Genomic DNA, 22,150 nt, shown 5'->3' on the forward strand with positions numbered 1-22,150 from the left:
GCGTGCGTGTGTGTCATATGTTCTTTACGCTCACATTTAGAAGTTTCATCGTCTCAGAAACGTCTGAAGAAGACAAAAAAAAGATTATATAAATTCTATTGAGATAATTTAAACTTGACAAATTTCTCAGATTTTTATTACATATATACCAGATGTTCAGCGCGATCACATAGGCATTACAATATAATAGATTTTATAGAATTGCTTGTCTCCTATATACGTATATGTAAACATGTATTATATGTACATATTGTTTGCATATGTATTTTTATACGTGTGTGTGTATGTGCGTGCGTGCGTGCGTGCGAGTGTGTGTGTGTGTGTAAACACAAATAATTGTTTATACTGTAAACAATTAAAAATAAAAGCGAATTATTTTGGTAATATACCTATAGAGTGTACCGAGAGTTTTTTCCAATCGCTTTTGTATAGATAGAGCGGACTAAACTGAGTCGAAAAGTTCTGTATTATTTTGCAAATTTCGCAATAATTAATGAGATATTAATTTTTAAAGATAGCCGGTCTTCAATAATTTTCTTCTCAAATACTATCAACTTTACAGAAAAATAGCGAGAGATAAAAATTGTTTATCTCTCGTTTATTTCAGCTTATTGTTTATTTGAGAAAAAAGACCAGTATTCGGCTATCTTTAAAAATTAATATCTCGTTAACCATTGCGAAATTTGCAAAGTGGTAGAAGACTTTCCGACTCAGTTTAGTCCGCTCTATCCACACAAAAGCAATTGGGAAAAAAACTCGGGACACTCTGTAGAAGACGATAAAAATATTATCCTTTACTTGATTTCAAATCAAATTTGATTAATACAATTATTTAATAAAAGTGCGCATAAAAATTATTTACAAAAACATTTGGAAATTGAAATGTTACTCGTATAAAAAGTAAAATATTTTTCAAAATTTCATTTCATATATGAATGATAAGCACAATATTTACCAAATAAATAGAGCATTACTGTAAACATTAATTTTGTCAAATTGGAACATTTTATATAGTCGACTACGTTATCCTTATAACGTCTTTGTGTGCTACCGTAGATATAAAAAATAGTGGCGTCTAGGTAATTTGTATATTTAGTTGGACATATCTTGTGTGTTAAATTTTACACGTGACAAATTTATTGACTCGTTAAATGCTGTTTCAAGCTACTTTCGATGAGCATATTTACTCGATACTCGATAATAAATAACATAGATCACTTAGGCGATTGATAGCGGTACTCGTTTACATACATACATATATCCCATACGGGGAATTCCTGCCACTATGACGAAAAACATGTAAAGACAGATGGGAGGGGGAAAGATTGGTATAATATAGATATAAAGAATAGACACAAATGTTTTTCCTAAAATTTTGTCTTGCCTCGTATCTCTCTTACAGATAAGAATTAGTAATTTTTATCTGTGTACAAAATGTACAAGTCTATATACAAAATTTAAAACTAAACGACATAATTGCACTATTTAAGCTAAATTTTATTATAAAATTTTATGTAATTTTTAAATTTAGGAGACAAACATATTAGTATTAGAGTATTATTTAAATATTATAAAAATATTGTTATTAATAATATATACAATAATTTAATATCTATAATAATAATTTATAATATAATATTTTTTTGATAAAAGATTTAATAATTAAGAGGATTCTTTCTCGAGGAGACTTAATCCTTCCTCCTATATATGTATATGTATATCATTAGCCTCTTTCCAAACTGAGATAGATCAAGACAGCGATAGATAACACAGAGAGGTAGATAAAAAGAAAAAGAGCGAGCAAGAGAAAATCTTTCTGGTCGGCGGCAGTCGTTGATCGCGAAATGTTCATTTCGGATTTGTTAAAAATCTTGGAAATCCCACATAAGCGTCATCGGCGTGTATTCCGCCATAAATTCGCGGATAACGCACATACGTGCGGAACCGATTGTGGCGTAAGCGATCGTTTCGGATTGTGATCAATTAATCGAAACCGACAACGAAATTGCAAATCTAACTTCTCCGCGGATATATTAGATAACTCATGCGACATTCATCCATCGGACTTGATGAGTAATAATTAAGTTCTTAGTACGGATTCTGTGACTGAGAAATCACTGATTCATTCGAAATAATCGTGTTCTAAAGTCCATTTATTATTTTCTTTGAAAACAAGTTGAAAACGATTAAAATTAATAATTAGAAAAATAAGAACAGCGGACGATAAACGCGATTGAATTTCGCGATAACAATCTTGACTCGAATTAGATGAAAACTCTGTGGATTCGATGGAACTGTGTTTATGAAGACGTGCGATTTCGATTGCGATTTAATTCGCTAAAGAAGATATGGTATAGAATGCTGTTTCATTATAACTATAAAATAAAGGAACGACCTTATGCGACTGTCTGCGATTCTGCTGGCGAGAAAGCATCGCATGCCTGACGAGCGGAAGCGGAATGCTCTCGCGTGTTCGAAGCATGGCATTCGATGTGGCAGTGTGGCTTGCGTGCGCGCGCTCGTTACATTGCGGCACGGTGAGACGGTGGGGCAGGCACGGTCAGATGGTGTTTTTGATATTTAAAAATACCTACAAGACTATTTGCGTGCCATGCGATAGCTGCTTCACCTTACCTCGTCTCGCTTTGCCTTGGCTCGCTGAGCTCGCTTGATCGGGAAACCCCACAGCGGCGTCGACGTTAGTGGGTTCCATCGGACTTGTACCCTTCAAAAAATCGATTTCGTTTCGTGTCCTGCCCTATGCGTGACCTCCTGCATTTCAAATTTCGAGTAATTTCGCGTAGCAACGTCTCGCACGTACGTTGCCTCGCAATGTGTATCATTCAGACATCCTGCATCTATAACAATAATATCTAAGAATTTCGCCGACACACATTTTCAATGTCACCGCGCGCCGCGATCGATCGTATGTGATTCTTGCATGGTAAAAACAGAAGCTACCTCTACTACCGACTATAACTATACTTATGAATGTTTGCAATCTCCTAGAGTTATTTGTTTCCGTCAAGAGCAAGAGTTATACAATCAAGTACGATGCGTGTACAAGTTATGCTATATTATAATATTGGTAAATTCCGCCAATGTGACTGGTAACGCAGTGCAGTTAATTTTAACACTTACTTTGATCAACGCGAGCCTAGTTTGGATCGCGGGACTCCAGCCAAATCTCCAACGACAATGATTCACTCCGCGTCTTCCTAGTTCTATCTATAATATATCTATGTATATCTCGTCGCGCGAGTCGGAGACATGTGACTCGCGACGCGACGACTGTCGCATCATTTATTTTGACGTGTCCTGTGCAATCTGTGCATTCCTCTGTCCATAACTTGCATCATAGAGAGAATTTAAAGAGAGATAAATCTATAATATAGATTTGCTGCGCGCAATTGTACGTTATATAAGAATTCAACGACGTGACTCTATTGATAATGTAAAATAGAGGAATAGATAGACATAGAGTGTTTGTGGCTGTTATTACGTTAAATTGTCTAATTAACCAATTGATTTGCGATTTCGCTTTTTCGTTTTAGGTGAGATGTGCCTGCACGTGGCTGCCACCAGTGGATACGTGGATCTGGTGCGACTTTTGTTGCGTTTAGGGGCCGACCTTAAGGCAAAAGAGGGTCTGGCGGGATACACGGCACTTCATCTCGCAGTGGAACATCAGTACTGGCCGTTGTTTGATTTTTTATTGCCAGAATGCCAGAACGCGTCGTGTCTGAACGAGCGAACGTATGGCGGTAGAACGGCCTATCAGTTGAGCCTGAATGTCAACACCGAGTTCGCCAAGAAGACACGCAAAGAATTAATGCGATACGGCGCGATGCGGGAACCACTACCGGAAGACTCTGATTCCGAGAACAGCGAAGACGAAGAAACGACATCGTGGATGGCGGATTACTTGCCTGCCATCGTCAAAACGCAAAATGCGATTGGAGTGACAGTCTAAAGTATCCGTTGATATTTATTGTAATTTATCGATTAATTTGACCGCTAGATAATTACCAAACGAAAAGATAGAATATTGCGTGCACGAAAGATGTATCTCTCTTGAATTACATTAACGTATCAATAATGTCATTTTTATAATCGAATTGGTATAATCAGAGACGCGAGTAAAATTTGTCAAACACAAGACAGAGATCAAAATTATATATCAAAATTATTTCTATATGTACATTTGATAAACATATTTTGAGCTTTAATGCATAACGAAATTATTTTTATTACAATTTAAATGAGAATAATTGTTACTTGAAAAGAACAATTAGATTTATTAAATTAAATAAAAATCGTATTTGGAATGGAATCGTATTAATGCGTGGCTTGAATTTGATACGATGTCGTGTTAATATTATATGCATTAAAGCAAATAATCAAAATAAAAGTACAATTTATTAAAAAAATTAAAATTATGTTTGACGATAATCGAGCTCGTTATATGTAATGCACGAATAAATGTCAGTGTCTAGCTTTGAAGCGTCTGTCATCTTAATCTGCCGGTTGGATTAAGATCTACAGTTAAAAAAAAAATGAAAAGATTAGCTTTTAAGTTAGATTAGCAGTTAAGTAGATAAGGAATAAAATTTCTCGAAATTAACTTCAATGTTCAAATATTATATTTAATGCGCGATCAGAGATATATTTTTCGAGTCGATGAGTATTACTATTGTAATACAATTATAGACTGCATATCCTTTTCGAATCGATACTGGCAGCAAATGAGGGATGAATGACGAACGATTAACAGAGACGCGTAGGAATTTAAGAGACAAATTTATACGCGATTAACGAAAAATTTAATTACGAACGAAGCGACGACACAGGTAGTCTCAGCGGTCGTTCGTTTTTCCCCTACTAATTTTTCGCAACGGATAGACACGCAGCATCCTGAGAAGAGTGTTCCAAAAAAGGCTGTACAAGTATGAAACAAAGGACAAGTGTGTGTGTGTGTAATATTTTAACACGAGTATTCTTACGATGTTTGTCGGAGCGTCTGTGAGTAAAAGTAGGTGCGACAGCATCGGCACGAGTGATGATGCGAATGTGGAATACTTGTGCTTATATATTTTGTGATGTAAATAAAAGAGTACGTTCATTTTAACGATACGAATACTCGTGAAGAAGGGTTTTATTATAGGTCATAAATCATAGACGAAGTCGAGAAATGCGTGAAATAAGATACATATTAAAGTGGAGATAAATAATCAAATTCACAATTTTATGTGTGGCTCATGTAGTGTATTTAAATATCAACGTATCAAGAAGAAAAATCCAGAACGATGAGATGTTTATCGACGATGAATTAACCGGATCAGTGTTCATTGCAGTAACATCCAGTGTTCATTTACAGTAACTCCCTTTCATCTCTTCGTGTACATTATATTTTCCGTTAGTCATAAGTATGTCATTGTCACGATATATTAATAACGAGATGACGATATCATTATTGTTATATTCGTATAATAAAAGCTATAATTATTTTTAATAAAAAAAATATGTTACATCTACACACACACACACAAATCTTCCTTCTTTGTCTTTTTCTTTAATAAGTACATATTGGTTTCTCTTTAGAGAAAAAGAGACGTGGTTTGTTTTCCACTTTTTTTTTTAGGAGAAACCTTTTTTGTGAATTCGATAGGTTTAGAAAGAAGAAGAGTTAGATATTTAAGTAACAAGGAATAATTTTTTTCTCTCCGAAGTGCGATACTACAATTTTCTGAAGATTTTTTGCGAACATTTTTTGTGACCACTGTCGTTGGTAGAATTTGCCTACTAGTACCTATATCAGGATTTTAAGTAAATTTATAGATAATAAAAATGTGACGGGATTTTTGGAGGCATAAGTATACGTGACATGGTAAAATCCAACGTAAACATCCGAAATCGGAATCAACCGATTGATTTATTTCAAATAATGGTCCAAGTATTTCAAGAAACTTGTAAAGAGAATCTATTCCGCGAAGAAAGAGAAAATATATAATACGCGCAGATTTTTCAATTGTATACACTGGAGAAGCAAAATCATTTAATTCAGTTTCCCTCGACTACGTAAACGACTTGTAAACAACAATGATATTGACGGTTGTGTCGCTCTTTGCAAAGTGCACTGCCATCAGGAGAAATTCCGTAAAAAAATAAATATATTTTTATTTTCAAGATTGAAAGCTTATTGGGCGATTGATTTTTTATATGTATTTTACATTTCAAAAATAGAATTTAAAATTTATAGTGAATTGGACTATGAAACGTCGAGATCATCGCAGAGTATAATATATTTTAATTCTCAGAGAGAGCACAATGTATTTTGATATTTAAAATATTGCGGAACTATGTGTGTGCGTGCGCGTGTATATGGAAGGTACGTGCGCATGATAAAAAAAAAAAAACGATGATAATTAACGATAGCCAATGGCAAGGACTGTTCCAGGAGAAAAGTACAGTTTTTATTGGCTATCGCTACTTAACGACGCTGACAACTGTCGGTAGACGTGTACAGAATACAGACCCTGCTCGAGAGCTGGTCGATGGGTTTTCCCCAACTCGCATTTCTAGTACCGTTAAAGACATCGTTGCCAATTGTTGATGCGGTCGTAACATCCTGTCAGAGGGATAAACGCGCAGGCGCTAGCAGAATATATGTTGTCAAATCTATATATAATAAGTAGCGTGTACCACCTTAATAAGTACATATATACTTGACTGCAACAAGAGGTTCCAAGATTTTCAGATAGCTAGCTATAATGTCATTCATCATCATTTTGACGTCAAGATAACATTTATGAGATCAATATTTCCAGAAATATTATTGGTATATAGCAATGTGAATTAATCTTCTCTTTTTCCCGCGGGTGAGCTCAGCATGACGATTAAATGATATGATAGCGTTAATAATGTATTGCAGATAAGTTACGATAAGTACAAAAGTTTACTGTAATATTATATATATTAATATTTTCTTTTAATGAATATATCAGTTTATTGAAAGTATTGCGATTTATATCTATTTTACACACACACACACACACACTTAGGTTTCAATATATCTAAAGATCAGATCTGTATATTTGATCTGAAAACTCGATTGATATACACATATATGTGTGTATATAATATATTAATTTTTAAATCGCAAGCAGTTATTGAATATTAATATCGTAAAATAATTCTGTTTCTGATTTTAATAATTGACTACATTAAATATGATTACGTATACAATCTTATAATTTATTAATTATGTTATTGTTTTACATACCTATACATATACACTACTATTATATTAATTGCGTTACTTTGTATATTATTTTAACAATGTGACAATAAAACGAATGTTTATCGATTTTTTTCTTTCAAAAGAATTTAAATCAAGTGCTTATAAGCATCATCAGTTATCTTAAACTTGTCCAATATTATAATTTCTAATCTTTACATTTGTTTTTTCGATTTTATTTTTTAGTACATTATATTGTGTCAAATATATTTTTCAGTTATACAAATACATATACACTTATACGTTATATTCATTATATGCATTATATATTATTTACTTAGATAGGAAACTAGATTTCGACAAAATACGAATTAGTTTTCACATATATATGTTAGCTCGCATAATTAATGTGATACGTGAAAAAATGTTATATATGTAGATATATATATCTAATTATTAAAGAATTAATAGTATGAACATAGTTTTTTGAGCTATTATATATATATAGTGCCACATACATTACATTTTATCCGAGATATACATATTTTAAAGATATTTTTCAAATCTCAAATATAACATATATGGATGTCCTCTAGACATACTTAGGACATCCTTCTATATGTATCAACGATTTTACACTTTTGATAGCTTCTTATAAGAACATATCTATTATTTGAGTTATGTACATACATATAACCATGGATGGATATTGACATATAACCAACTCATTTTTCCTTTATACTTTTAATACCTGTATATTTATATGATGATAAATTCCCGTACAGAGACGTACAGCACTATATACACAGACTTGGCTGCGTTCCGTTTCACGCAATGCGCGCATTCCCCTATACTACAGTATATACGTGACGCTCACTATATAAAATGCGCGCATATATGCCTGAAACGGAACGCAGCCCTTGTCAAGTGAAGAATGTCAAGATCGGTCACGTGGTCGGTCCCGGCTCGGCGCGATTTTGTTAACGTTCGCTTGACAGTTGACGCTACGACTGCTACGAGTCAACTCGCTTCGCAGTGTTTCGCGCAGTTAGTATCGAGACGTGAGACGATGAAGTTTGCCTATGCTCTGCGCTATACTCGCACGACCACGATTCGATGTCACAACGACGACACAAGCCCGACCAAGCTACCTTTCGCCCACGCTTATTTCTATCTCTTTGCAACAGAAATAATCAGTCCAAGTGTAATTCATTCTCGTGATGCAGCAAACGACGTAAAACAGAAAAGAAGTATTGCGTCCTGCACTAATATAGCTGAATACAGGATGAATCTTCAGGTTGAAGAAGAGAAAAAGGAAAGAAGAGCTGAAGAATATATACGCGCGCATTTCAAACTATGTAGAGAGTAACATAAAATAGGAAGAAAGAAGCTGGTTAGATATATATATCTCGCGTGGACGATAGTGTATAACGACGAAAGATAATACACGAAGCAATTATAGTTACTAGACGTACCAAAAAAAAAAAAAAAAAAAAAAAAAAAAAAAAAAAAAAAAAAAAAAAAGAGGGATCGCGTCGGACACTTGTAAACAAATCCCATGGATTAGAATTATTATAGAAATAGATGTAAGAAGACGCGCAAAGAAAAAGACACTTTGGAGCACGTATATCGAAGTGACGTTTATTGGTACGTTGATTTATATTAGATATTTATTTGTTGGACGAGTGATCCTTAAGTTGAGCGAGAATCACGTGTACTTTCTCCGTTTTACGGTGCGGCATAGGATCGCGAAGATGTGGTGCTCTTCAAGCGCTCAGATGGAGAAGCGTGCTCGAGGGGCCGACGAGAAGAGATTCGACCATCACCATGACGACGAGTTCGCGATGGATAACGTCGACTCCGGATTTTTATCGGCTGGTAATATGCAGATTAGTGGCGAGATTCGCGAGTCCGGTGCAGTATCGCAGTCGCGGCAGTTGGAAGATAATTGGCGGATGAATGAGCGATCAGTTGTGCCGACATCGCAAGGAGCGACGACCTCGGTATCGCCGTTATCATCGCCGATATCATCGCCGGTCGTCGACAGTAGCGTCGTCGACCTCAGCGAGGGCCTGAACCAGCTTACCCTACAGAAGCAGCCCGCGCCGGGTCAGCTGTCTGTCCTGAATCCGCTCATCGACAGCCGAGTTCGATCCGAGCCAACGTCGATTTTTCAACTAATGCCTGTGAAAACAGGGGCCAGGTTGAATCAACGATCGAAGCAGGACGATCTGCTGCTCGAAGAGCATCAACAGGAAGGTGCCAACAAACGTGCAATAATTAACGAGGACACCTGGCAACTTTACTATACGCAGGACGATGACGGTGACACGTGAGTTTCGACATTTGTATGTTTTATCATATTTATTGATATACAATATTTAAATACCTATTAAATCTTACAGGACCTTACATGTGAGAAACACAACCAATAAGAAAATACCTTTAACGGTCGAGCTGGATCTTATGTATGCAGGCGATAACGTACTATCATGTATATCTTTACAATTTCCAGTTTAAACAATTAATAAACTGCATGCGCACCGAAATTGTTTGTCGATCTTGAAACATATAGCCCTAAACTGAAGCTGCGATAGTAAGTTAAACTACAAGATATTACAAATTAAATCGTCAAGCAATCTAATACTATATTGATGAGGCTAGCTATTGCTCTATCTTTATAAAGTAGTGTAAATAATTTATTGCTTATTAACGCGTCATAATAATATTAAATTACTTGTCAATTTAATTTGTGATATTACATTTGTACAAGACTCTATTTCAAGGTCAATGAATAATTAGCATGCAGTTTGTTTCAACTATGGAAATTGTCAAAGTTATTAAAGATCCAAGCTAGACTGTTATAGGCTTCGTATTTGTATTAGTTATGTAAAAGTTATATTAGTGTGATTAGGCATAAGATCTGTACCTTAACCGAATATGGCTCTCTTCATTCATTTCCTCTGAATTTCCATTCCTCTCCCCTTATTGGCCTTATTTTGCCGCAAATATTCAAATTTGCGACCACTAACATTCTACCGCGCTTACAATTAGATTATCTTATTACTATTTTTTTTATGTGCAATATGAATTATTGGATCGTTGAAAAAGTTTGTACGAATGTTTCAGTATAGATGATGTTAAAAAGCTCAGGATCTCTACGAGAGAAAAATTAATTATCCGAACGAGAGGAAAATATTGTGGGACAAAAAGTGATGCATATTTTATAGATTCAAATTATTTTTAATCAAAAAAGTTTCTATTTAAATTTTACTTAATAATCCGTACGGATTTTCCAAGATATCTATAATAATATGGACACGAACTGATGTATTAACTGCAATGTTGTGTTTTCCAAGTGTCTGATATCGGTAGAAGTGCCTAAAGTACTATATAATAAAATTCGTTCATGTAAATATATATAGCTTCTGTATTTACTAATAAGGATAGAAATGTGATAAATAGAACATAATTTTTAACAAAATGTTCACCAACTTTTATATACAATTATACATAGAAATCAATTCTTAGAGGCTACTTGTAAAGTTATATGAATGGATCAGCCGTTGAAAAATAATGTGGTACTATCTGGCGGAGCATTTGTACATAATTTATAACACAATTTCGTTTAATCAAGATCGATTTACTCATTTAGAAAAATTTAAATTTGTCCTTGGTTTTTATTAATTTCTTCAGTTTTATCGCTAATATTTCAAATTAATTTCACATTTCTGTTAATTTCTCCTTTTTGTCATTAATATTTCAAACTTGCTTGCCGATAAATACAATATCGTGATGATGATGTAACTTGACGATTTTTAACACAGCAAAATTTACGTAGCATACTCGTAACTACGTTAATAATCTCTTCGGATTATCTTACAAAATATACATATATGATATTAGTTAGATAATATATACATATTTCCTCAGGTTTACGTTCATCTAAACAAGTACTCGTATATAGGTATATACATAGGTATATGTATAGTGGAGAAAAGAATGATAAAAGTTCTCTTAATTTCTATCATACATTATACATGTAATAAACTGATTCGACGATGAGTTCAACCTATAGCTAATAATTGGCTGTGTTTAGCAGAAAAAGCAGCTTTATAAAAATTGTTGTACAATTCTTTAATATGATTAGTTTATATATGTTTAGATTCAATGAGAAACTGTAAGGGTAAAATCGCAATTAAATCATTTTAAAGAATTTCACAATAGTTGCAAAGCTGCTTATTTTTCTGCTGAACGTAGCCATTGTCTTTGAGCATCACTTAATTATCACACGTGCAATTCTTTCTTTTTTTTTTTCTTTTATTAGATCGCATAATATTTATTCAGGAATTTTTAATTATACTGTACATATACGTACATATGGATAATGAATATGTTTAAGATGTGACGGCATTTGGCGTAGCTCGTTGATCGATTCGATTAAATTAGTTTTATTGTATTAAAAAAATTCTTCGCGAGATTCAACTGATCGACAACGAAAAATTGTAATATACAAAAGTTTTATTTAAAAAATGCTTCTTTACATCAAAAGAAAATTAGGGTAAATTCGGGTAAGATAAGGCCATAGTCTTTCAGAACGACTTCATAAATGCTCTATGTTAGCACAATTATTAAAGAAATCACAACCTATATCTTATTAGTATGGCCATAATACTCGAATTTACCCTATACTTTATACAACACATTGAAAGATATAAATGAGAAATGTGTGAAAGTATAATCGGGCCACAAGTATTCTTCCTTGAATTAAGTAATCAAATAAGAGCGTTAAATTATAAAAATTATAAGTAAAATGCTTCAAGTTTACACCAACTATCTTATTTGGCAGTTTATTCTTACATAACGCATTTACACGTGTGTATTTATTGTCACAGGCAATTACATATCGCGATCGTGCAGGGTTACGTGGAGGCTGCGCTCATTTTGGTAAGACTGACTCCTCATCCGTGTCTGTTGAACATATACAACGATGACTGGCAATCACCTTTGCATCTAGCAGTGTTGACGAATCAGTCGCTAATCGTTAGACGATTGGTTCTGGCGGGCGCAGATCCATCTCTGAGGAATTTTCATGGAAACACGGCTCTCCACCTAGCATGCATGAGCGGGGATCTTGCTTGTGCCAAGGCTCTAACGGATCCATTGTCCCCGATGGAGAGAAATAATTTGATACCCGGACAAATAGTACCAGCTTTACCTCAGAATTTAGAGCAACGTAACTATAGCGGTAGGTACTAAATATATACCATATTACTATTGGTATATCTTTATGAATCTTCGGAATAGTTTACATAGCGATGAATAATAATAAATAGGAACTAAAAATAGAACAAGTGTTATTTATGTAGAAAAAATTGAGAAGGAATTATCAGGATGCGTTTGTATAGCTGAAAGATTATGTAGGTATAAGCGTGACAAAAAGTTCTTGTGTGTTTTACTTTATAAAATGATCTGTGATTTTTCCTGCAGCGGTTTAAACGACAGCTATTTGGAAGCTTATCGTAACATAATGTTAATGCAGGGAACAAATTAATCTCGTCTACGATAGGCATAAAGGATGCCGAATTGGCAGGAAAATCCTAATTACTCTTACCGCTGACAGAACTTCTCTGTATAAGGTTCGCAAATAGCGAACGCGATTATACCGTGACCGAGGAGCTATGTAGATTTCCTATGATTAATATAATTTCATCGTCACTTTCATTTCGAGAATCACTCTTTATCCCGTCCATGTTTGAAACTTCCGCATCGTTTTAGGTTACGTGGGGAATATTCAATTGCCTATGCAAAAAAAGACTTATTAATCCGATTGAAGTAATTTGAATTTCAAAAATTGCCGTCTGAGCTAGTATTCTATACGTTTCAGTGATAACTTTTTTATTATACGTATATATGTATTTCAGAATCTTTTCCAATATCGAGAATTATCATTATGAATTCAGAATTCTTTTAGATTAATCACTTAATTTATGCAAACGATTTATGCAAAGAAATCGCTTTCGCGAGAATAATCTTTAGAGATTATATATTTGCGGTTGTATAGAAATGAGCATTTTGCGCATTTTTCGCAAATTTTTACTTATCTAATATATGAAGACGGTTAAAAGATATTTGTTTATGTGTACGATATATAGGTATTCAATATATCATTGAAATATTGCAAAGAATGTAGGTACTTTGACATTGTTATTAATTGTGATCGGTGACTAATGATGCGGTATATTCTGACACGTTTCTTAAATAAACAACCATATCTTCATCATACTTATTCACGGAACTTTTAGTCTTGTGCGAGGCCGCGCTCGATTATTGTCACGCTCTATCTAGACGCGATTCTTTTCGTCATAATAGCGTAGGAATTCCCCCGAGAGTAAATGCACTAATACCTCTCATCGATTGAGACATCCGTTATCAAGTTGCCATCAGAAATGACTATGATTTGTTATCGCTACCAATCAAGAACCGAATAAATTGATCGAATATGCGATTTATTGAACAAATTGACGTGAACATGAAATCTGCGAAATCTGATATTGTGGAAAAGAGATGCGCGTCACGCAAATTTACATACTTTATATATATATATATATATATATTTATAGAAAACAAAAGAAAGAAAAAGAAACATTTATAGGAGGAAAAAGAGCCTTTACTTACTGCTGTCTATCGCTCCTCTTTCAAGTCAAAGACTGTTACGGTGAAGAGACAAATATATAGAGAAAGAAAAAAATTACTCTGATCGACAGATGTTGCGAAATATTCATGGACTTTTAAAAGTTTTGGAAATTCCATGTAGCGTCATCGCGGCGCGTATTTCCGTTGCAAGCTCGTGCGACGCGAATAACGCACCTATATACCTATACGTAGTCACGCATGTGCGAAACGTGGCGCAACCGCGATTGCTCGTGATGAATTTGTGATCAAATTCGTGAGCGCGAAACCGCGAATGTATCCATAAAATTCTACCCACGCGCATTTCATTAGATGACTCGCACGTATTTATTCGGATTTACAATTAAGAATAATATGGATCGAATGAGTTCTAAGTTCTTCTTCCGCGTGACCGAGAGATCAATTATTCATTTAGAATAATTCCGTTCCAAGGTCTACTTGGTTTTTCTGCTTTTTTTTTTTTTTTTTTTTTTTTTTTTTTTTTTTTTTCGAGAAATGCGCTTTCAGTTTTGCGATCAAATAATTGTTTCCAAAACAAGCGGTGGAAAGATAAGTGACGATTTCTATACAACACGTTTATATTAGCTGGAATTAGATAAAATCGTTGTTTTCGCAAAAGTAGTTTCGTTGTAATTTAATTGATTTCTAAAGGCAAATATAAAATGTAAATGTAAAACAAGGTAAAAGTGCACTATAGGAGTATATGCAAGGTATAGATGGATGGATAGTTAAGTTTTTTTTTTACTGTAAACCAAGTCCCCTTTTTGGCTATTTTGTTGTAAAGCTGAAGTGAATAAAATTCTATTCTAATTTATTTCTAAAGGCACACAAACACGTGAGACATTATTATTTCTCTTCAAGAAAAGAGATTATTTTGTTTACAAGACAACTTAATTTACACTTAGTTGATTAATCCTTATAGAGATTCTTGAACCAAAATGTAGATATATACATAGGTATATACATGGGGTATTCTCTGTCAAATTGGTCATCCCTTCTGTTCAAAATTCAGTTCAATTAAAAAATTTCTTTCTAGGCTCAAATTGTATTATAGATACACACACGTTTACTTTCTTTAGCACTCTGGCTTTTTTGGAAATTCATTTTGCAGTGGATCTAATATGACGACTAGTTTACGAAGTACTGATAGAAAACGCTTGAATCTCACCAGATCATCAGATGAGCCAAAATATATTCGAATTCTATGAATATTGGAATTGGTCATAAACATGAACCCGCAGTAAAATTTACAAAATTCAAAATGACGGATCCAATATAACAGAACTTTTCAAAAATTTTCTTGATTTTTATCAAAATTGAGCATCAAAATTTAATTGTGATATTATTTCAGTGATTTAATTGCGTTTTAAATCTGATAAAATTTTTAGCGCGCATAATTGAAAATGACAGAATATGATATATATGCAAGTAACGTATGTAGTATATGTATACATAATTCACATTCAATTTAAAACATATTAAAGATCTTATAGTTTATATCGTTAACTTCGACCGTTGTGCGGCCAGTATTTTCTATTTGTGGAGTTTTTAAATGTACGGTCCAATAGGATTCTTATTGTTTTAATAATTTTATGTATGTATAATTCGCTGCAGACAAAAAATATATAGTTAATCTCGAAAACGACTATATTATTGTATCAAACACTTTTTACGAATCTCAGTAGGCAATTCTCAGTGTAAGGACTATTCTTTTAGTTATTTTGTGTTCATTGCAAAAAGAGGCTTCTATATCGACGCAAAGCTCATTGTGCTTGTCAATAAAAAAGAGAAGGGAATATTTTTTTTAATGGTTTAACGATTTAGCGCATAGCTATGCGAGAGGATTGTTTTGTACACACGACGGAATTTGGCATGGTCCTATTATACTTGCGTGTACGCGCGTTACATCACGCGGCGCGTCAAACGCCTACGTCACCTCGCCGCGCCGCGCCGCGAGATAGCAGCGAGACAGCGCAGATATTCTTGATATTTAAAAATATCTGTATTTGTAGAACTACTTACTTGCATGCTGCTCGATATTCTCGCCTCGCCGGCCGGAAAACTCCCCAACGGCGTCGATGTTGGTGTGACTCCCATTGAACGCATTCGCTCTTAAAAATTTAACCCTCTTTCTCATGATTATGATTAACCCAAATCTCGCGACAGTACTCTTTGAATTTCCTACTTTAAACAAGCATGAAGGGGTTTGATAAAACTTTTTATTTAACGTTGTGACAGCGCATACGTTTGTCTAAATTCTTCGAAAGTACGCGGTCTATTCTATATATACATGATTTAAAATTTTAAACTCGACAGCCTCGTTGACGCCGACATTTTTGTTTGGAGGCAAACTTATTATAGATAGAATTAAAAATCTATTGTATTATAGATAGAGATAAAAATCTATTGCAATGACTGAAATTAATGAATTTTCTTTCAGTTCAGTCATTGCAATCGTGGTTCTTGCATGATAAAAAAAAAACAGGAGTAACACTTTATATATCATTATGTTTATTAATAATTACGATGATTGATTAGACTTCTATTTCTGTCACTGGCAATTAGACGATCGATGTCGACGTAATATATATGTCGTGTGTGTAATATACACACACAAGTGTATGTCGTTAAATTCTGTTAATGCAACTGGCACGCTGTTAATTTTAGATAAAAGTTACTTCGATCGCGGCACAGCCGCCTAGTTTGGATCGCGAGATGCCAGCAAAATCTCCGACGATAATGAATCACCGCGTATGTCTTCCTAGTTCTATCTATATCTCATGGCAAGCATATAACTAGACATCGTTTCATTATGCGTATCGTACGTCCCCTACCGTACATGTCCCTACTGGTTCAAGGGAAATGAATAGGAAAGTTGAGAAATTATTGTAGATGCAATATAAGCTGTGCATTTACTTTTTCTCGTAAACTCTCGTACCGCGCGCGCATTTATATGGTTATATACTGTTCTGCACCATTGTACCATTTTGATAATATATGATGTATACTTGCATAATTGATTATGCGTCGCCAAGCGACACGTTTACATTTCTATCTATAACAAAGTGCATACAATAATAATAAATAATGCATATAGCGATAAGACTGACATTTTTATATGCCGTCGGTGGATTTTATATATATATATATATGCAGTATATAACATCGAAATTGCAATTAAATATTAAACAACAAATAAAATCATAATTACGTTCTTCTGATATCATATATAACTTCAGTGTATTCTACCTCTGGTTATTCTCTAAAAATAAATATATAACAATTAATAACAATGCGTATATAAATATATGTACATATAAGAGAATACTCTATAGCTGTTTTTCAAATACTGTGCTGCTTCATTAGACACTTTTTAATTTGGCCGGTTTCTCGATTTGATTTCAGGTGAGATGTGTTTGCACCTGGCCGCCATTAACGGATACGTGAATCTGGTGCGTCTTTTGCTGCGTCTTGGTGCCGATCTCGAGGCGAGGGAAGCCCTAGCGGGCAAAACGGCGCTTCACCTCGCAATAGAACGGAGATGTCGATCGGTAGTTAATTTCTTGCTGCAGGAGTGTAAGCCCTGTTTAGATACGCAGACGTACAGCGGTCTAACGGCCTATCAGCTAGCACTGTGCATCGATAGCCAGCTTGCTAGAGAATTGGTGCGATATGGTGCAAAACCGGAGCCGCTATCGGATTCGGATTCGGAGAGCAGTTCCGAGAACAATTCCGAGAATGAGACTTACGGAAAGGCGAGTTACTTGTCCACGATCGTCAAGCTACAAAATGCAGTCGAACTGAAAGTCTAAAATAAGTAAGTCACCGATAAGTATCCGATTAATCGAATGGATCTAAATATTGTTAGGTGAGCGAATGAAAAAGAAAAAAACGACATAAAATATGTATGACGCACGAAAACAAATCTCGAATTACATACATATATAAAAATTACTACAAAGTTTTGTCGAATTCAAGCGGATAACTGTATAGTGAAGCAAGATTACAAAATGATAAAAATTATCATTTTATAATCTCACACAAAAATAGTTTCGTACATTATACATATAATAATACACAATCTTGATTTCTAATCTATTTCTTACACTTTGTTAATTAATTAAATCAATTCAGGTGATTGTTTGAGAAAATAATTAGTTTATTTGTATTACAATATATATTATTGAATAATAACCGCATTTCGCAAATTAAATTCAAGTTGCAAATTGTCAATTTGATTGGCTTGACGTCATCTTAATTCACTGAATTGAATGAAGATGACAATGACAATTGAGAAGCTAGTTAAGCTAGTAGGTATACACGTTACAAATGGAATTTCAGAAATTCTACTTTCGACCTGCGCGTGCTATTACATACATATGTATAAATGTATCTTGAGCTTACGAGTATTATTATTATTATTATACAATGTATATATACAATTATAGATTACATGTACGCTTATCAGAGCGATACAAGTTGGCAATACAGTATACCGAAAGATAAATAAGTATGAATAAATAAATATAATGGAGATGCATGGAAAAATCGAATATCTCAAAAAATAAAAAAAAAAAAAAAACAAAATTAAAAAAAAAAAAAAAAAAAAAAGGAACTTATATGCGATTAATGATTAATAAATATTCGATTAACGAGCGAAACAACGATATGTTAATATTCTAAAATGTAGAAGATAATCCTAGTAGATTTTTCCTTTATTAATGTGCAATAGATGGATGAGCAATATTCTGAGGCATGTTTCCGAAATATGATGTAATAATAATACAAAAGAAAATACAATTTACATTTCAACATCGATCTTATTATACAATGTCGATGGAACGATCTGTGCGAACAAAAATAAAGTGTAATTGTTCTGAGATGTATATGACAACGTGAGAATAAAATATTTACGCCTTGCGAAGGCGATATTTTGTAATGTAAATGTAGAAAAAGTGTATATGTAATGTAAATAGAGAAATGCCACATATTCAACGAATGAATATTTATGAAAGAAAGTTTCATTATACATATATATAGTTATGTATAATTCATATAGCTAATATAAGATAGAACAATATGATAACAATAAGAGGTTGACATGTCCTCGACAAAATACGTTTTAGTCGAAGAAAAATAATTGTAAATCATTTTTACGTACGACTTAAGCTCTAGACACAATGCGAGGAAATAGCGCACGTTAGCGATAGAAATAATAACCAGATTCCAACATATATCAGAAACTGTATGTTTCGATGTATCCGATTTCTGATAAATTAAAATCTGCAGGTGTTGTGTTTCTATCGCTATCGCTGCTCCCTCATATTTTGTCTTAGGCTTAGAGTGGTACAACAGTATGCATATTGTTAGCGCGCTAATCAGCTAGCTAAGAGATAATACATAGGCCAAATAGTTGTACGTTTAATATATACGTGTATTTGTGTTAGATAGCAAAGAAAAAAAGAACCAAAATAATATATTTATCAACGATGAATGTCAACCGGATCAGTGTTCATTTAATAATTTAATATCGTTATTGTTAAAGAATGTAGACCTTTAAGACTCTTCTCGCACATGTATGTACATATACATATATATAACCATTTTACGTTAAAATCATATAAATATATCATATAGCTACGATTATATTAATAATAACGTCGTTGTTATTGTTATTTTCCTACACACACACACACACACACATGCGCGCGCGCATGCACACAGAGTATATACAATACATACATACATAATTATTTTTAAAATATATAAAATAATCAAAAAGCTCAGTTGAATATATCACAAAAATAAACAAGATGCCAATATGAGCCGATACAGAGGTTATTGGTGTATGAATTTTTTCTTACAATTTATTAAAAATAAATAAAACGTATACGTTTCGATCTATGCATGGTCAAAGTCTTCCTCAGTACAAAATAATATTAAACTAACAATTAAACACAAAATCAGGAGACGCGGTAGTGTCTCCGGCCATGTTCAAAAATTGAAAAACACTACAAGTCTCTTATCGCGCGCGGTGAGGTGAGGGGGACAGCGGAAGAGGCAGAGGCGATTCGAAAATCGGCCGAAAGTTGCATATACTTTATGTATGTTCACTTTGTATTGGCATCTTTAATTAATAATGTATTAGTTACTTTTCATGGTAATATATATTTTATTATTAGATAAAAAGGTTACGATATTATGATGGTAGCGCAACATAACTATAATTATAATTAAATTCAATGTCCAAATTCAAGCTAGTCTTGTTCTTCAAATTGTTAAATTTAATGATTGTCAAGGTTGAATGAATTTTTGTATAGCTGGTACAGATGTAAAATGAGATTAAGAAAAGCAGTGAGCAACGGTATTCCGGTAACCGTTGCTCTCGCTGCTTTTCTTAATCTCATTTTAAATCTGTCTGCCAAACAGTTATGTCGTATCTAATAATTTTCATTTAAATTTTATTAATCTGAGCAGTGTCTAATGGAACTTATACTATACAAAAAATAGTCCAAGCTTGACAATCATTAAATTTAACAATTTGAAGAAGATTTGACTTGAATTTGGACATTACCACCTGAATTTAATTAAGTATATATAGTTGTATGCGCTACCATCATAATCGTAATTTTTTGTGTTTAATTGTTAGTTTTATATTATTTTGTACTGAGTAGGACCTTGATCCTATGATCGAAACGTATACGTTTTATTTATTTTTAATAAATTGTAAGAAAAGTGCACACCAATAACCTGTGTCGGCTCACATTGGCATCTTGTTTATGTTCGTCAATTATTTTTTAATAAAAAAAAAGATGATGTTGAGAGAAATATTGAAAGATTTTTCTTTCCTTTGTTTGTATCTCATGCTGATCGACTGATGTTATTATTTACGACGCAAAAAATCCAGGGAGGCAATATCGCTTGGAACAACATATTCCCACGAGGAAATCTGGAAATTCCCATGTCGTAAACACGACGTAGGAATTATATATTAGTTTAGAAGAAAGAACTGCATCTTTTTAGCGATATGCTTATCGCCCCTGACATTCTGTTATACTTCTGCACAACGATAAAAAAGAATACTTCTAGTATGGGCGAGTTTTTTAATTCATTGATTGATCAACCGATGAATTAAAAACTTACCGTATGTGTGTGTGTGTGTGTGTGTGTGCGCGCGCGCGCGCGCGGAACATATCTCGTTAACTATTGTGACAATTGTAAAATGGTATAGGACTTTTCTTCTCAGTTTAGTCCATTCTACCCCCTGTACGGAATATGTTTCATTACTTCTCAAACATCCTGTACATGTCGTTGGTTTGCACCAAAAATATAGACCGTGTTCGGATATGTACTGCCACACTGAAAATCTACAATATACGTAACGTGCACTATAGATTTTTAGTCTAGCAGTGCCTAGAGAACCTCTAGTTCTCTAGCAGTGCCCATATATGATATATGTATTACTATGGCTACATGCATAGAGATAGTAGTACTAGAGCATGGTGTTCTATCTAGAAAAGGACGCACTCATTTGGAACCGGTTCTCTCTCGTTTCGCGCATGCGTATAGCCGTATACTCTGAGAGAGGGGATCGAAAGAAAGAAGGAATTGGAAGAGCAACCCTTGGCACTGGGAAACCCTTAACTTTATCAAAGTCAATTCTTTGTTTGATTCCAAAGAGATAAGGCTTGTCCGGTCATTCTTGGAAAGCCAAAAGTTTCTTTCCGCGAGACTTAACTAAACCTAGAAACCTAGAAAACAGAGATGCGTCATTGAAGGGTATGACTTGATTGGCTGTCTAAATCATGTGATCAGAGAGCCATTTTAATCCACTATTGCATCTAATAGATATAGTTTTATAACGTATGTACATACATATATATATATATATATAGAGAAAAATTTAGACAATACAGTGTCAAAGTGCAATAAAAAACTATTATTATGATGTAAGTATTCTTATTTATGTGAATATCGGACTTAACCTAATCTAATCTAATCTTTCTACCTTTTGCATCAACTGTCATCAGCTTATTGGTCAGCACTTATATTGAATTAAAATGGCGGTGGTTACCTAACCCAACCGACGCAATGTCGCATCTCTGTTTTCTAGGCCTCTAACTAAAGCGGGGAGCACAGACTTTTGCATAACGCATAAACCATATACATAAAGAATTTGATTGGTCTATTGACTCATGCATAAGAAAATATAATAATAAT

General features: G+C 33.9%; 2 protein-coding genes across 2 annotated transcripts in view; both read left to right on the forward strand.

Moving 5' to 3' along the window:
- The window catches only part of LOC108782784 (NF-kappa-B inhibitor cactus), an 8,310-nt gene extending 4,082 nt beyond the window's left edge, over nucleotides 1–4,228 (forward strand). Inside the window, exon 3 of the mRNA XM_018551147.1 lies at nucleotides 3,555–4,228. Coding sequence (XP_018406649.1) covers nucleotides 3,555–3,973 — 419 coding nt within the window. The 3' untranslated portion in view covers nucleotides 3,974–4,228. The remainder of the gene's footprint in view (nucleotides 1–3,554) is intronic.
- Nucleotides 4,229–8,739: 4,511 nt separating this feature from the next.
- On the forward strand, nucleotides 8,740–17,906 carry LOC108782775 (NF-kappa-B inhibitor cactus). Its single transcript, XM_018551136.1, has 3 exons — nucleotides 8,740–9,569; nucleotides 12,133–12,485; nucleotides 17,336–17,906. Exons 1-3 carry the CDS (start codon nucleotides 8,992–8,994, stop codon nucleotides 17,740–17,742), a joined length of 1,338 nt encoding a protein of 445 aa, XP_018406638.1. The 5' UTR covers nucleotides 8,740–8,991; the 3' UTR covers nucleotides 17,743–17,906.
- The last annotated feature ends 4,244 nt before the right edge of the window (nucleotides 17,907–22,150 follow it).

The sequence above is a fragment of the Cyphomyrmex costatus genome, unplaced genomic scaffold, assembly GCF_001594065.2.
Source record: "Cyphomyrmex costatus isolate MS0001 unplaced genomic scaffold, Ccosl1.0 scaffold135, whole genome shotgun sequence".
In the NCBI taxonomy this organism is placed as follows: Eukaryota; Metazoa; Arthropoda; class Insecta; order Hymenoptera; family Formicidae; genus Cyphomyrmex; species Cyphomyrmex costatus.